General features: G+C 38.3%; 1 protein-coding gene across 2 annotated transcripts; it reads right to left on the bottom strand.

Annotated features, from left to right (window-relative positions):
• Nucleotides 1-2754: 2754 nt before the first annotated feature.
• On the bottom strand, nucleotides 2755-11744 carry LOC121313161 (myosin regulatory light polypeptide 9). 2 transcript variants are annotated; one of them, XM_041245400.1, is made up of 4 exons: nucleotides 11666-11744; nucleotides 9619-9819; nucleotides 8845-9006; nucleotides 2755-3024 (listed from the first exon to the last, which is right to left on the bottom strand). In XM_041245400.1, exons 2-4 carry the CDS (start codon nucleotides 9800-9802, stop codon nucleotides 2852-2854), a joined length of 519 nt encoding a protein of 172 aa, XP_041101334.1. In that variant the 5' UTR covers nucleotides 9803-9819; nucleotides 11666-11744; the 3' UTR covers nucleotides 2755-2851. The 2 variants fall into 2 exon arrangements, with proteins under 2 accessions (XP_041101334.1, XP_041101332.1); XM_041245398.1 differs by having other exon boundaries at nucleotides 11625-11727.
• Between the last annotated feature and the right edge of the window lie 519 nt (nucleotides 11745-12263).

Raw genomic sequence — 12263 nt, 5'->3', positions numbered from 1 at the left:
CTCCTATTTTCTATTCTGAATGCCCCTTTATCTAAAGTCCATTTGTGACCCCTGGTCCTTGTTTCTTTTCTCAGGTCGAAAAGGTCTCTTGAGTCGACATTGTCAATACCTTTTAGAATTCTGAATGCTTGAATCAGATCACTGCATAGTCTTCTTTGTTCAAGGCTGAATAGGCTTGTAGCAGGGGAAGATCTGTGCTGACTCTGCTGACGTGTTCATAGTGCTGCAGGAAGAGGGCAGCAGTCGTCCAACAACCGCCTGTGAGTCATGGCAGTGACACGGGGAGGTGGGAAAGTGGGTGTGTGGACTTTTCCTCTCTGAATGGCTGGGAGGCAGGTTCTTGGGGAGATTGTTAGCCCTATAAGATAATGCTCTACTGTTTCCTCAGGTCTGCCTTTTTAGACGCGCTGTATGTGCGGAAGCGCTGGTCGAGGACCGAGAACCAGCTAGGAGAAAGACAGCAACCAAAAGCCAGAGAGTGACAGCTGGGAACCCTTGGGCAGACCCCCGAAATATTGTTTAGAGCAGGCAGGGAGCCGCTAGAGTAGGTCGGTGATCTGGGTCCTACGGATAGCGGCAACCGGGATAACACTGCCAAGTGCAGCACCTTTCTTTGTAGTTTTATTACTGTTTTATTTTCCTTTTTCCTTTTGCCTTCTGTTTTCATTATTATTTTGAGCACCTGCGAGTGTGCCCGCAGTTAATTTATTTACCAGCTTTTATATTCCCGTGGTGCTGTCTATCATCGTTGATAGACAGCCCACGGACAACAGTGCCCTCTGCGGGTAAAAAGTGTACTTGCCGAAAATAAAACTGGGCACCGGTGTGGTGTTTCAAGTACATCTGTTCTCTCTCCCGTGTCAGTGAATTACCCAGCACCCTTCCACAAGGTTCAATTCTTTTAGCCTGTCTGCATATGACATGCCTTTTAAATCCAAAATAATTCAGGTCACTCTTCTTTGCACTTTCTACAGCAGCAATATCTTTTTTCTAGCGAGGTGACCAAAAATAAATACAATATTCTAAAGGCGGTCTTACTTATGCATTGTAAAGTTTTAACATTACTTCCCTTGATTTAAATTCAGCACTTTTCATTATATATGCAAGAATCCTGTTGGCCTTTTTATAGCTCCCCCACATAGTCTAGATAAAGACATTTCTGAGTCAACATAAACTCCTAGGTCTTTTTCATAGATTCCTTTTTTAATTTGAGTAGCTCCCATGTGATATTTATAATGCAAATTTTTATTTCCTGCATGCAGTATCTTACACTTTCCTCTATTAAATGTCATTTGCCATGTGTCTGCCCAGTTCTGAATCTTGTCTAGATCATTTTGAATGATCTTTGCTGCTGCAGCGGTGTTTGCCACTCCTATTTTTGTATTGTCTGCAAATTTATTAAATTTGCTTACTATATCAGAATCTAAGTCATTAATATAGAGTAGGAATAGCAGAGGACGTAATACTGATCCCTGTGGTACTCCACTGGTTACCTCACTCCATTTTGAGGTTTCTCCTCTAATCAGTACTTCCTGTTTTCTACATGTTAACCACTCCCTAATCCATGTACATGCATTTCCTTGAATCCCTACTGCGTTCAGTTTGAGAATCTTTTATGCGGGGCTTTGTCAAAAGCTTTCTGGAAATCTAAAAAAAACACATCACATGCTTTGCAGTTTGATATGAGTAGTTTAAAATATTAATAGTAATAAAAAAAAAAACTGCACAATATGAACACAATGTTTTTTACCATCTTCGTAGCAGTGTCTACTTGTGTACAGAAGGATACTACATATCCTGTGCTGTGTCCCAGTTCTTCTAACATCCATTAAGAATGAATTGATTGCTATTCCATTGACATTGCAGTGATGATGAAGCAACTGACAAGAGACGAGAGCTTAAAGACATACAGAATGTAGGCATAGCTGGATGCGAATGCTGTATGTTAGTTTACATTGGTTGTAAATTTTTTTTAAAATGCAAGCAAGATATTGTTTTAATTGATTTAACACTTTGCATAACGATATTCAAGAATGTCCCTCATGGCAGCCTGGTCTCATTTAAAAAAACACTAGTATAAACCGATTCAATCTGGGGATGAAAAAATGATTTGACTTGCTGCAACATACTTGCTACAAAGCCTCAGTTGCAAAATACATAGCTCTTAAAAGCCCCTTAACATGCACAGGACTTGTGATTGTGACAGATTAAACTGCGTTTCTTGAAGTCTTGAAATTCTTCCTGTAAAAATATTAATTCCATGCCTCTGAAAGAACTACAATTCCTGAAGGAACATTTTTAAATGTTTTAATCTGATGCTTATGTAATTGTTATATTGCTGTTGCAGAGGGCAATGTCATGAACATTTTAGATCTAAAGACAGGCACTTCAAACATTTTACAAAACTCCAAATCAGATTCCATACTTCCCACTCTTGCAAATAACGTATTTTGCATTGCCTTTACCAGATGGAAAAATTAAAACCACATGAGTTGATAGCGATCTTTATTTCAAAAGTTTATTACAAAATGTAAAAATCCAGCTAAACCAGGAGTAAGATTGACAAAGCCCCCCCCCCCAGGGTAATTTTCACTTTCACATTATTTATTTTTTGATTCGTTACCAGAATGTTCACCCCATCATAATGTACTTCCAGCCTTTCCATTTAATTGCACATGTGCAAATTTGCCAGAATGACTTGGAGTAGGTTTATAAATATGGTGAAAAGCAAGGTTTTTTTTTTTTTTTTTAATTATTATTAATATTTTGTTTTAAAGTTAAGGCATGCATGCAAACAAATATGATATAGAATATGAACAAAAAGATATTTGCATATTTTTGCAATCCATGCTTAATCGTCTTTGTCCTTTGCACCGTGTTTCAGGATGCGTGTAAACTCAACATAGCTAAAGTTGCCCTTTTTGTCAATCGGTGCCTCTCTGAATAGCTCATCAACCTCCTCATCGGTAAACCGGTCTCCCATTGTGGTCAAAAGCTCTCTCAAGTAGTCTTCTTGGATAGCACCTGATTAAAAAAAGGATAAATGGATCAGACTCACAAATTAATCGATTACTATACTTTACTTCAATGTGTCCTGGATTTAAAATATACAACAGATGTATTTAATACCTGAACAAATTCTAAATCAAGGTTAACAACTATGCTACATAATGCAATCACAGTAGTGGACTGCCCGCCTCCCCCCCGCCCCCCCCCGGGCCTGGTGAAGCTGTTACGTGTGAGTAATTAACATTACGGGAGATCGGGGGGGGGGGGGGGGGGGGGGGGGGAGGGGGGGGGGGGGGGGGGGGGGGGGCTACACGGGGGGGGGGGGGGGGGGGGGGGGGGGGGGGGGGGGGGGGGACCCGCTTTCAACGACAAACACACACACACCTTTGTTGAAGTGCAAAGTTTTCACCTTCAGCCTTATTTCCTAATTTACAATGCCTCTAGAAAGTCTATACCCCCCTTTCAAAATGTTCACCTTTTGTTGCATTATAGCCTGGAATTAAAATGCATTAAAACATTTTATTTTTTTTTCCCCCCCATTTATCTACACATCCTACCACACAACTTCCAAGTGAAAAAAATATTCTAGAAATTTGTAGAAAATTAATTAAAAATAAAAACTGAAATAGCTTGATTGGATAAGTGTCCACCCCCTTGTAATAGCAATCCCAAATTAGCTCAGGTGTAACCAATCACCTTCAAAATCACGCATGAAGTTAAGTGGCCGCTATCTGTGTTAAATTGTAGTGATTCACATGATTTCAGGATAAATTCAGCAGTTCCTGTAGGCTCCCTCTGCTGGGTAGTGCATTTCAAAGCAAAGACTCAACCATGAGCACCAAGGAGCTTTCAAAAGAACTCTGGGACAAAGTTGCTGAAAGGCATGGATCAGGGGATGGGTAAAAAAAAAAAAAAAAAATTCCAAAGGACATGAATACCCCTTGGAGCACGGTCAAAATTATTAAGAGGTGGAAGGTGTATGGCACCACCAAGACCCTGCCTAGATCAGGCCATCCCTCCAAACTGGATGACTGAGTAAGAAGGAGACTGATCAGAGGCTATCAAGAGGCCAATGGCTTTTATGGCCAAGACTGGTCAAAGTGTGCATGTGACAACAATATCCCAAGCTCTCCACAAATCTGGCCTGTATGGTAGGGTGGCAAGAAGGAAGCCCACCTTGAATCCCTTTTGAAGTATGCAAAAAATACTCAGGAGATTCTGTAACCATGTGGCAAAAAGTTTTGTGGTCTGACAAAACTAAAATTGAACTTTTTTGCCTAAATGTAAAGTGTTATGTTTGGCGCAAACCCAACACAGCGCATCACCCAAAGAACACCATCCCTACTGTGAAGCATGGTGGTGGCAGCATCATGTTATGTGGATGTTTCTCATCGGCAGGGACTGGGTCACTTGTCAGTATAGAAGGAAAAATGAATGGAGCAAAGTACAGAGATGTCCTCGAGTTCACCTTTCAACATGACAATGACCCAAAGCACACAGCCAAAGCTACACTGGAGTGGCTAAGGAACAAAAAGGTAAATGTCCTTGAGTGGCCCAGTCAGAGCCCCGACCTAAATTCAATTGAAAATTTGTGGCATGACTTGAAGATTGCGGTCCATCAACGCTCCAAGGAACTTGACAGAGCTTGAACAGTTTTGTAAAGAAGAATGGTCAAATATTTCCAAATCTAGGTGTGCCAAGTTTGAAGAGACCTATCCCAACAGACTCACAGCTATAATTGCTGCCAAAGGTGCTTCCACCAAGTATTAACTCAGGGAGTGAGACTTACCCAATTATGATCTTTCAGTTTTGTATTTTTAATATACGATTTCTCAAAAAAAAAAAAAAAAAAAAATTTTTTCCCCCTTAACTGTGTGGAGTATGGTGTGTAGATCAGTGGGAAAAAAATCCTCATTTAAATGCATGAAACTCTGAGGCACTAACACAACAAAATGTGAAAAAAGTTCAAGGGGGTGTAGACTTTCTATAGGCACTGTAATTCACCCTATTATTAATTGTGTTAAATTAAATCAAACTGTAATCCAAAATTATGTATACTGAAGCATTTTCTTTTGCACGATACACTTTTTGGTTATTTAGTTCTAATGTTTTTTTGTTTTTTAAAGATGATGACTATTATTATTATTATTTAGCAGACCCCCTTATCCAGGGACTTACAATTGTTACAAAATACAGTTGCATTATAAAATATCACATTACAGAATATCATAATACAGATAACAGCAGTTATGAAAGTAAATTAAAGAGCAAAATAAAGAACAATAAGGTATAAGTAAGAGCAAGTTTGACTAAAGAGCAGTTATAACTTATAGTAAATATTTGCTTATGAGTAAAGTCCAGTAAGACCATGTAACAAGTATGATAATAGATGAGAATGATTTCCCCAAAGAGAGCAGACTCAAAAAACAGGACTATGGTAACCTATAAGAGCAAGTATGTTTACCAATAGAACATGCAACTTTATGTAGGGCTACTAATTTTCCGCGAACGTGGAATCATGGAATTAGGCATTGGGAATGGAATTGGCATTTTGGGAACGGAATTCTGCTTTGAAAATATTTATACATACATACATATATATATATATATATATATACATATATATATATATATATATATATATATATATATATATATATATATATATTAGCTCAAAGAGCCAGCTGCCCAACGTTTTGATATGTTGTACATATGTTTCTCAATAAAAAATTAAAAAAAATAAAAATACCTGCATAGTCTTTTACTGCTGTTATTCGCCTATAAAAAAAATAATGGATTACTTTGAAAACTACACTACCCAGAAGCCCAGTGATGCAGCTTGTATAAAATGTTTTTTGTATGTTTATTTGGATCATTGGATAACGAGAAAACAGGTGGTTTTGATTGGCGTTATGCTGAGGGACTGACTGTCTATATTGCGGCGCTGCCTGTGTGCTGTCGAGTCGTTTAAAAAAAGCAACTAGCTGTTTTGTGAGAGTTCTATTCCCGATAAATGAAAACATAAGTTCAATTCAATTGTTTTTTTTTTTTTTTTTTTTTTTTTTTTTTTTTTGTTCCATTACTTCGTCACCTGCTCAACACAAGGAAACAGCACGGTGGTTGAGGTGAAACCTTTAGTTTGATAACATTTCAAATTTATCATTAACTCCTTAATAATACTACATTCTCAGAGTGATTTTTAGTTTTTTTTTTTCTTACTCGTGTTGCTATAACATGGCTCTCTCTACTCTAGCTCCTGTAGTAAGAACAGAAAATGGTAAAAATTGTAGATTCAACAATTAGTGGACCAATAAAGCTCATCTGATCTCCTCTCTTCTTAAGTTTATACTATTAATACATCACATACTTATTTATTTTACCAACTGTACCGAACGCAAAGCCAATGTGTTTATTGTGCAATGAATGTGTGTCAGTAGTTAAGGAATACAATATGAAAAGGCATTTTGAAACCAAACAAGGCGCTTTTAGAAATATGTATCCAGAGGGCACAGTAGTTAAAAGCTCATCTCTTCTTAAGTTATACTATTAATACATCACAGACATTTTAAAATGTTTGTAATGGTACTCCATTAAATTCTCACACTGTTCTATTATTAAAGTAGTATTCATATGGTAAGTCTTGTTCAATACAGTGCCTATAGGAAGTATTCACCCCCCTTGGACATTTCCAGTTTGTTGTGTTACAATCTGAAACCTTGATGCATTTAAATGGGATTTGTTTTCTTCCTGATTTACACAACCTGACAAGTCTTCATTAGATAAACATTCACCCCCTTTGCTATGACACTGCTAAATAAGAATTCACACAGTAAGTTAAATGAAGTCCATCTGCGTGCAATAAAGGTGGGTCACATGATTTCAGATTAAATACACCTGTCTCTGTAAGGTCCCACACTTTGTTAGTGCATTCAAAGCAAAGATACTACCATGAAGACCCAGGAGCTTTCAAAACAACTCTGGGATAAAGTTGTGGAAAGGCAAAGATCAGACGAGGGGTATAAAAAGATTTCAAAAGGCACTGAATATCTCTTGGAGCACAGTCAAGTCAATCATTAAGAAGTGGAAGGTATAGGACACCACCCAGAATCTGCTTAGAGCAGGCCGTCCTCCCAAACTGAGCAGACAGGTAAGAAGGGCATTGGTCAGAGAAGCCACCAAGAGGCCAATGACAACTCTGCAAGACCTACAGTGTTCCATGGCTGAGATGGGAGAAACTGTTCATGTGTCAACAACAGCTGAGGTACTCCACAAATCTGGCCTGTATGGAAGAGTGGCAAGAAGGAAGCCACTTCTGAAAAAAAATCCTGCTTGGAATTTCCAAAAAGGCATGTGGGAGACTCTGAAAAGATGTGGCAAAAGATTCTGTGGTCCGATGAAACAAAAATTTAACTATCTGGCCTAAATGCAAAGCGTTATGTCTGGCGCAAACCCAACAGAGCACATCAACCAGGTAACACCATCCCTACTGTGAAGCATGGTGGTGGCAGCATCATGCTATGGGTATGCTTTTCATTGGCAGGGACTGGGAAGCTTGTCAAGATAGATGGCAAAATGGATGGAGCTACATACAGGCAAATCCTTGAGGAAAACCTGCTTAAGGTCTGCAAAAGACCTAAGACTAGGATGGAGATTCACCTTTCAGCAGGACAATGACACCAAGCACACAGCCACAGCGACACTGGAGTGGCTTAAAAGCAAGAAAATGAAAGTCCTAGAGTGGCCTAGTCAAACCCCGGAATTGAATCCAACTGAGAATCTGTGTCAAGACGAAGATTGCTGTCCACCAAAGATCCCCATTCAACGTGACAGAGCTTGAACAATTTTGCCAAGAAGAATGGGCGAATATTTCAAGATCTAGATGTGCAAACCTGGTACAGATTTACCCCAAAAGACTCACAGCTGTAATTGCTGCCAAAGGTGGTTCTACCAAGTATTTACTCAGGGGGTGAATACTTATCTAACCAAGACATTTCAGTTGTTTTTTATTTTTCATTAACTGTTGTTTCACAATAAAAATTATCTTGCCTCTAAAGTGTTGAGTAGGTTGTGTAAATCAAAAGGGGAAAAAAATCCCATTTACATGCATCAAAATTTCAAGTTTTACCACATAAACTGTGAAAACATTCAAGGGGGGTGAATACTTACTATAGGCACTGAATATGAATATTAAGTTAACATTTATTATTGCTTAAAAATATGCAGATACATAGATAAACTTACTCCTAACTTTTTTCTAATCTGGCCTCCTTAAATAAAAAAGAAATTAAAAACTAGTTGAAGAGCCCTGCTTTAACTAAGGCAACTATCTGTCCAGGGTATACAAGAAACACATGCAAGCAGTTTTACAGCAAGTACAGCATAAACCAGTTTGCATTGTTGCAGATGAAACTACAGATGGGAGATATACGTGTCCTGAACATTGTATTTAGTTTGTGATTTTATGAAAATTGTATATTTTTATATTAATGCCCCTCGTTTTCGACTAGTCTATATTGTAATGCCAGCAATAAGCTGTTTTATTTTTCAAAACACATTTGTTGACTGATCTACAGTACATTGTTACTAGTGGACTGCTTTATATTTTTCCTGAAAACTACAGTATCTCGGACTTAAATTAATTCAATACATTTATATAAAAATGTTATTTATGTTCAAATTACATTGTTAATTCTTAATAATTTGGTAAAAACGGAATTGGTCATTTTGAAAAATGGAATTTGCCAGTCCAACAATGGAAAATCAGGAGCCCTATGACACAGCAAGGGGACAGTCTACCCACACGATAGCAAAAGGTTCTAAGTAATTTTATCTTACCTGTCCCTTCTTCATCAAAGCAGGCAAATGCGTTTCTAATAACATCTTCAGGATCTGTTCCATTCAACTTTTCACCAAACATGGTCAGAAACATAGTGAAGTTAATGGGGCCAGGGGCCTCGTTCATCATAGCTTCCAGGTATTCCTCTGTTGGGTTCTTTCCTGTTTGCAGATAAAAGGTGTGTAAAGCACCAAATAGGCTACTGGTACCACTAAAAGTTACCCGCTACCTCAATCCACAGCTTATCGAATAGCAGTTATGACCTACACTCATGGCCTTCATTAACAATATGTAACAAATGTCAAAGCAAAATGCATACAGTTAAATAGGCCATCGTGTTCTAGATTCTGTCATGTGCCATAACAATTAGTAGCATTACCTCAAAGTAAATCCATAGAATTTACAATCCTCTCATGTGACCTTAGAATTCAGGATGTATACAGAAAAAAGTGTAACTTCTTTTCACAGGCAGAAAACATTCTGCTAATTGGTTTGAGTTATATTTTGCAATAATACACAATTTTAAAATTGTACCAGTCAGCAGGCAAGGATGTTTGCACACAAAAGCAAATCAATATGCACTTAAACTGGCCATGGCCCAATGTTCTAAAGCCAGTTCTGCCAATCGGTAAATATTTGTATTATCATGTTACAGCGCACCAGGGGGGGGGGGGGGGGGGTAAGAGTGTAAATGTAATACTTGTGCTTTTCAGCCCTCCTCCTGCCAAGACTTTGTTTCATCACATAACTCAGAATTTCTCTTTAGCACTTACCAAGTGATGCAAGCATGTCGTGCAAGTCCTCTTTGTCGATGAAACCATCACGATTCTGATCAATCATGTTAAAAGCCTCTTTAAACTCCTGAATCTGGGACTGATCAAACATGGCAAACACATTGGAAGTTGCGCGCTGTGGGCGCTTTTTGGTGGTCTTTCCCTTAGCCCTTTTGCTCGACATTTTGGCTTTGTATTGACCTGAGGAGATACAAATGATAATTAGTATATGCAAGTTGGCTTATATACCCGGTATAGTATCCTATACATCCCAACCCATATGTTTGTTATATTTCATTTAAAAGTTCTGTTTACTGTGTTTTCACATCAGCATAACAATTTACTCAAAATCAAAAGTTGTCAGATTGGTCCATTTTGAATTTAAAAGGCTAGGGCTGGGAATGAAAAGATAAGACATAACATGTACATACTTTCTTACATCTACTATATGCTGTAGCTCTCCTGCATCAATGTGAGTGTGAAGGTACATATACATTTTCAGAACCCAGACTATCCAGAAGGATCCATCTCAACAGCTGACTGACTTCCCCCCCTGCCCAGCAACCTAATACTTGAAACAATTTTAGACTACAGTCCAGGCAACTCTGTCCCTCATTAGAATCAAACCAAACAGCACCACCTACTTAATTGTGTTAAGTCCAAGAATGTAGAACTGAGTATACTTCAGACCTAATTAAACATGGCAAGTGCCAATCTAATGCTTTGTCGATGTGTTAATTTTGCAAGCAGTTTCTAAAATGATAAAAAGGCAATGCCAATCTTCAACAACTTGTTCTAGTCCATTCCAACAACCATTCGGTTTCTATAGGAAAATTACCCAAGTCCTTTTACAACTGCTGGTACAGTCCGGTAATACCACATAAGCACTATAAAATGCTAACGTGTCATACAATTAAATGCAGTTGTCAATCTTCCACATTGGAAATCTAGTTATGCAGTTCTCTTAATTCCCTTTCAAGGCTCATACAGCTGTTAGTCTTAAGTTTATGTTCGCTCATGAGTTACAGTATGTAGTATTCTTGCCTATGAAGTGTCATACAGGATGGAAATAACAATCCCTTCACCAAAGACAGCAATGTTGTTAAATATCATCACCTGGCATAGTGAGGCCAATCCATGGTGCATACTAAACCAGAACACGGATTTATACATTTCTTAAAACAGTAAGAAGGTTTTCAGCTATTTTCACATATATTGTAGGAAAAGACGCCCAAGATACAAGGCTTAAAACCCATCCAAACGCATAGCCCTAAAGGTAACGTGTTTGGCTTTTACTCAGCTTGTATTTCAATCAGCACCTGGGCCTGTGTTTATTCATGTTCTCGACTTATTCCAAAAATTATTACATATACAGTGCATGTATGACAGTTCATCATTTAAAAACTGGGCATTGTGAAAGTCCAGTGAAACTTTAAAATAATATAGCTTGCATCCATTGGATGTACTGTCCAATGTGAAGTCCTAACAGTAGTTTCCCTGTCATTATTATAGTAAAGTAAAACGATAGAGCGCTTGAGAAAAACAGTAGTACAAATCCAAGACATTACCCTTATGGATAAGTTCAACAACGTAATTATCACCACACCCAAATACTTACCAATCCCCATTACATTTTGACCTGGGCCTACCTGTCAACGCCTTTTTTTTTTTTTTTTTAACTACAGCTAACAGCTTTCTGCTGGATAACCAATACTGTACAGGACAACAACCCATGACGGCCAGTTGCAACTAACATTGTATTTGTAATTGCTGCTAGAAGCACTACCAATGCATCAGATTGTGGTTCTCTTAACGTCACCCTGCCTTCCTGTTGTATATTGCCTCTTCTGCTGGGCCTCACTGAACAATTCGTAACAGTGACCTCGCAAATATATTATGCTTTTCTCCAAAGTTAAGCAGTAAGAAAAATCCATACAACAAATAGCGTCTGTACAGGGCTGTATAAATCTATGAGAAGAACTGTTTCTATAAAAGCAATACATTACCTGCAAATCGGTTAAATGATAAACACAAATCGATGACCAACCTCAAACCTGCACCACCGCCCGAAACTTCCTGATAATGGTCAGAGCTCCAGGGCAGGAAGCGCAGATGGTACCATCTGAGATATGTGTGTGGGGGGGGGTGTGCATCGTCACACAATTTTACTATCTACATCTTTAGAAATGTTACTTTATTTTTTGCATAATATAATGGTCGTAAAAACTAACATAACGATAATAAAGTAAAATTGGATACAATATATTTTGTTTAAGTGTTGTTAACTGGCTTATTAGGCGAGGTTTCCTACAAAAATGCTTTTGTTACAGCCCCACGCATTCCGCTTTGTCTACGTATTCACTGAGAAAGATGCCCATATAAGGAAAAAGACAGTACGAGCTCCTTCCAGTCTGTCAGTTGTGCACTAGGTAATGTTGACACACCAGTTCTTTGTTGACTTTAGTGCAGTTAATAGTGCGAAATAGTGTTATTCAGTCGACAACGAAAGTGAAATGTAGAGTTTTACCCGCTGTATCACAATTAAGTCAACTATACTGTTTTATAGATTGAGATCGTAAATTAGGCGATTGGATGCCTTCATGCAGACCCTGAAGGTTTGATGTGTAATGGTACCTCATAAAAAG

This window comes from Polyodon spathula, chromosome 3 (assembly GCF_017654505.1).
Source record: "Polyodon spathula isolate WHYD16114869_AA chromosome 3, ASM1765450v1, whole genome shotgun sequence".
Lineage (NCBI taxonomy): Eukaryota > Metazoa > Chordata > Actinopteri > Acipenseriformes > Polyodontidae > Polyodon > Polyodon spathula.
Note: the sequence above shows the minus strand (reverse complement) of the source record. Positions and strands in the feature narration are given on the sequence as shown.